This window comes from Andrographis paniculata, unplaced genomic scaffold (assembly GCF_009805555.1).
Source record: "Andrographis paniculata isolate CXL003 unplaced genomic scaffold, ASM980555v1 Contig46END, whole genome shotgun sequence".
NCBI classification, from domain to species: domain Eukaryota; kingdom Viridiplantae; phylum Streptophyta; class Magnoliopsida; order Lamiales; family Acanthaceae; genus Andrographis; species Andrographis paniculata.
The window spans coordinates 2,636,243-2,640,387 of record NW_026137580.1 but is presented as its reverse complement, the minus strand read 5'-3'; the positions used below and the strand labels follow the sequence as shown (position 1 = coordinate 2,640,387).

The 4,145-nt window shown below is 37.1% G+C and overlaps 1 protein-coding gene across 1 annotated transcript; it reads left to right on the top strand.

Annotated features, from left to right (window-relative positions):
- Positions 1-650: 650 nt before the first annotated feature.
- On the top strand, positions 651-3,740 carry LOC127252641 (uncharacterized). The gene is made up of 4 exons (XM_051276913.1): positions 651-838; positions 944-1,211; positions 2,441-2,501; positions 3,057-3,740. Exons 1-4 carry the CDS (start codon positions 771-773, stop codon positions 3,587-3,589), a joined length of 930 nt encoding a protein of 309 aa, XP_051132870.1. The 5' UTR covers positions 651-770; the 3' UTR covers positions 3,590-3,740.
- The last annotated feature ends 405 nt before the right edge of the window (positions 3,741-4,145 follow it).

The window sequence follows — 4,145 nt, the reverse complement described above, 5'->3', positions numbered from 1 at the left end:
CTTAAATTATAAATATATCATTACACATGTGTTTGTTTGTTAATTTGGGTTTTGGGGTTTGAATTTTTAACAGTAAAAAGTTGAATTTAAATAATTATATGATGCGATATAAATAAATATTGACGTAATATTTTGAATATAAATAAATTTGTAGTATAATACATAAAAAAAAATTATTTAATTTGATACTCCCTCCGTCATTCAATTGTGTGCTCATTTGACCGGGCACGGGTTTTAAGAAAAATATGTAAAAATGGAAATTTTGACTTTTTTTGGTAAAGAAAAATGATATTTTTTTACTAAAAAAGAAACGAGAATAAATTTGAATGACAACCAGAAAAAGAAAGAGAAAATAAATTTGAACGACGGAGGGAATATTATTTTAAAAAAAATCTACATAGCAAAAATGTATCAAAGAAACAAAGAAAAATACAACTTTACACACTTGATGTTACCTTAATTTTATAATCTACTTTTAAACTCAAAACTCTTGGTATAGTGTTAGAGGGAGTATTTTATAAAAATATAAAATATAAATTTTGTATGTATATACGAACAGCCCATTTACAAACCAGCTCAGCCCAGCCCAGCCCAGCCCAATTTCGTAAAAACGAATTAATTGTGCATTATTCTGCAGCTCCTTCAGTGGTTAGAATTGGCTCAGGCCTTGTCTTAGGGATTGACGCAATTGTTTCTCCGCCTCCGGCCACTGCAGGGAGTGGCGCCGTTGTATTTGCAACGAAGATCCTCTCATTTCGGAACTCGCTCTGATGTCGCGTAGGGAAGACCGTAGCTCTGATGCGAAGCGCCATCGTTCTCGGTTCGATCGTGAGCCTAGGTAAACGACCATTTCTACTTTCTTAACGCAATTTCTTCTCGGTGTGGTGTAATTGGATACGCGATCGTGTGGGATGATTTTGTTATTCTGTTTGTTCATTTTAAGCCCCAAGAGATCCAGGCGAGATGGAAAGGCGGAGTTTGAAAGGGTACTCGCGGTGCCTGAGACCGACAGAACCCAATTGGATCGTGGTCTTAAGTCAAGTCGTCGGCCTCGGGATCCTTTGCCTCTGGAAGTACCGTCACGTCGTGATTCCAAGTTTGAATCTGAAATGAGGACTAAAGAATCTGAAAACCGAACTGACAGACAACATGGAGTTGTTAAACAGTCTTCTGATTCTGCGAGGATACCCCAATCGCGGTCATACTTCGAGGTTTAGTGCTTCATTTTAAGAATGGTCTAGCGTCATCAATTACATCTGCATTGCATATTATCTACCTGCGCATAATTTGGTATATGGCTACTTCCCTTCTCATTTTGCAAAATTTTGTATCCCATGTGTTTTGAGAGCACTCCTGAATTGGATTTTGCTTTATATGCTATGATATTTTAACCTGTAGCTTATACATGTCCCCTTTCCTGCATTGTCGCCATTTTTAGGAAGTTTTGCTAGTCAGTGGTTGATAGACGAACATAATTGGAAGTGTTTGTGATTCCTATCATAGCATTTTAGAGTTCGACTGCTATGTAATGCTATTCGAGATTGGCAATTATGATTTTGTGAGAGTTGGATTAGCATGGTATATCTGCAGTTTTCCATCCTTGTGGATGGGTGTTTGCCAAAAATTCTTGCATATTACTTCAAACCAAATCAAATTCAGTCTTAGTTGAATGCCTTGATATAAAGGCATAATGAAAGAAGGCTGATTATAGGTGTTTGGGGAAGAAAGTCTTCTTTCATGATCAATTTTACATTAAACATTTATAACCCTGGTTGAATATATATATATATATATATACATTGTTTCCTAATGATCTTGGGAAGATATGTTTATGGGTGATGAAGGAAATATATTATTTTGAAAATCACCTTTGGTTTTTATAAATTTATATTGTTTTAAATAATTAGAGCTAGACTAGGAATTTACAAATGCCGCTTATTGCATATTTTAGCAGAAGAACAAAAGAAACTTTATTAAGAGTTTGCAAACTCTCCGTACACCTTTGATCCAAGGTTGTGAATCCATCCCCATTCCTGTTTTGTTTGGATATCAAAATTTAGAAATGATTTGAATCTATAAACTACAGTTGTGGAGGGTTTTGATGTTGACAATAATTCTGATTCTGAATCAAATGCCTCTTTTTCCTTTTGCACTGGTTACTTTTACTCGCCTGGAAACTGGATAAATCTAGGGCTTGTTTCATTGTTAGAGTTTGGGTTGTGAATTAGAGTTATAAGGTAGTAGACTTTTACATGTCATTAACTACTTGAACTATACATTATTGCGTCCATATCAGAGCTTCATGATCGTGATGATTGTTGAACCTCATTCATGATCATCTCACTTCTATGGTGAATGGTCAAACATTTATTTCTGCAATCCCCGTGATGATATGTACCTCCATCTATATAACAGTGTTAGGCAATGTCTCTTATAACAGCATGATGATCGTGGTACCGTTGGAAAAGTAGGAAGGAACTTCAATCGCAGGACTGACAGGGGTAAGCAAGGGTTTTTTATTTTTATTTTTATTTTTATTTTTTTCTGTCTATACTTGCTGTCTTTTAATGCTGTTCTCTGTATTTTAGCTGGGAGCTTCTTTCCTGATCTTATAACTACATGATTTAAATTTGCAAGGCACTGAAGACTACTAATGCCAACCAAGTCTTGGCTACTTGGTAGCCCTTTTCATCATTTTCAGCTAAATTTTTTTTTTTGAAAAAAGTTAAACAGCATGCAGAGTATATTTACATTTGGAATGCACCATATTGGGATTTTTGTGCTTCAGTGTAGCATAGACATCATTATGGTAAAGTGCACAACTGACCAGTAGATAATGTATTTTACATGTAAAGATGGTTTACAAATTTTCAGTTACACGGTTGAAATGAGAATGACATGTGACATATAAAGAGACACTATCTAAGCTGAGATTTACTTTTTGGGGCCATATATTAGTTAGCTTATTGGAGGAAATGCAGCTACACGGATACATTTATAGGGACCAACATTGCTTACTTCAATAACTGATTGCTGCTAAATAATCTTTTATGAAGAACGTGGTTGGTGGAGAGATCCCAGGGAGGGAGTCGATAAAATGGCATCAAATGAGAAGGATGACAAGCCAAAAGACAATGGCAGGGCAGATGATCGTGTATGGCGCCATGATGGATACTTCCAAATGCAGGCGAACCCTAACGCTCCTCTACGTAGGCGGCCGGCTTTCAGAGAGCAAAAGATCCCTGCTGATGAGAAAGCCCAGAAAGCAGAAGCAGGGATGCCAAATGCAAATCCACCCGAACTTGGTGTAGAAAGCAGTAGAAGAGATGAGAGAGGGTATGTGTCCCGGCATTCTGAGAGACAGCGGGATTTGAACATGGGTAGGAGCAGGAGCTTTTCATCTAGAGATCGATCTGATCCCGGCAATAGATACAGAGGCAGCAGCGGCAGTGGGTATCATAATCATCGCGCGCCTGTTGGGCGAGTTGAGAAATGGAAGCACGACCTTTATGATGAGGCGAACAAGAGTCCGTCCCCTAAGAAGGATGAGGATCAGATTTCGAAAATTGAAGCCCTTCTTGCATCGTAAGTACTACTTGGTATGGCTATGGTTTTCCGGAAACATGTTATGTTTTGTGGTCATTTTGGAGCCAAATTAGTTAGGTATGCTCTCTCTCTTTCTGATTGTAATAAATAATTCATCATATCTTTATAATAGATTTATTATTGTGTTTCTGTCTTGTCTTGTCTTTATTTATTTCTTCTTCTCAGCAAGCCCTATTCTGTCACGGTTGGCTACCGATCCGCTCAAATAGGAATAGAAATTGGTTGTAAGGATCAATATTCAATACAGACACTACGATTCTAATACCTTAAGAAAGAATTCAGGGTTTCAATTTAAAATTAATTGATTGTAAATAGTGTAGTTCTTCACTCTTCGTAAGATAGAAAGTCTTAATCACTTCCAATGTGGTATACTCAACTATAGGTAATTAACTTTTGGAATGAGATGTTAATTTTCTTAAATGAGAGATGTTTGCATAAAGGAGTTGTTTATAATGAGTTCAGGCGCGCAATTTTCTATTCCCATCTCCAGACAGTTGCCGCTACAGTTTCTTCTTCCGGCGCTCAGCCCTCCACCACCG

Bases quoted from the DNA above. Each gene is read 5' to 3' on its own strand.
- LOC127252641 (XM_051276913.1), top strand. From the start codon at position 771: ATGTCGCGTAGGGAAGACCGTAGCTCTGATGCGAAGCGCCATCGTTCT. The intron at 1,212-2,440 runs GTTTAGTGCTTC...CTCTTATAACAG, and splicing joins AATCGCGGTCATACTTCGAG to CATGATGATCGTGGTACCGT. The intron at 2,502-3,056 runs GTAAGCAAGGGT...TCTTTTATGAAG, and splicing joins CAATCGCAGGACTGACAGGG to AACGTGGTTGGTGGAGAGAT.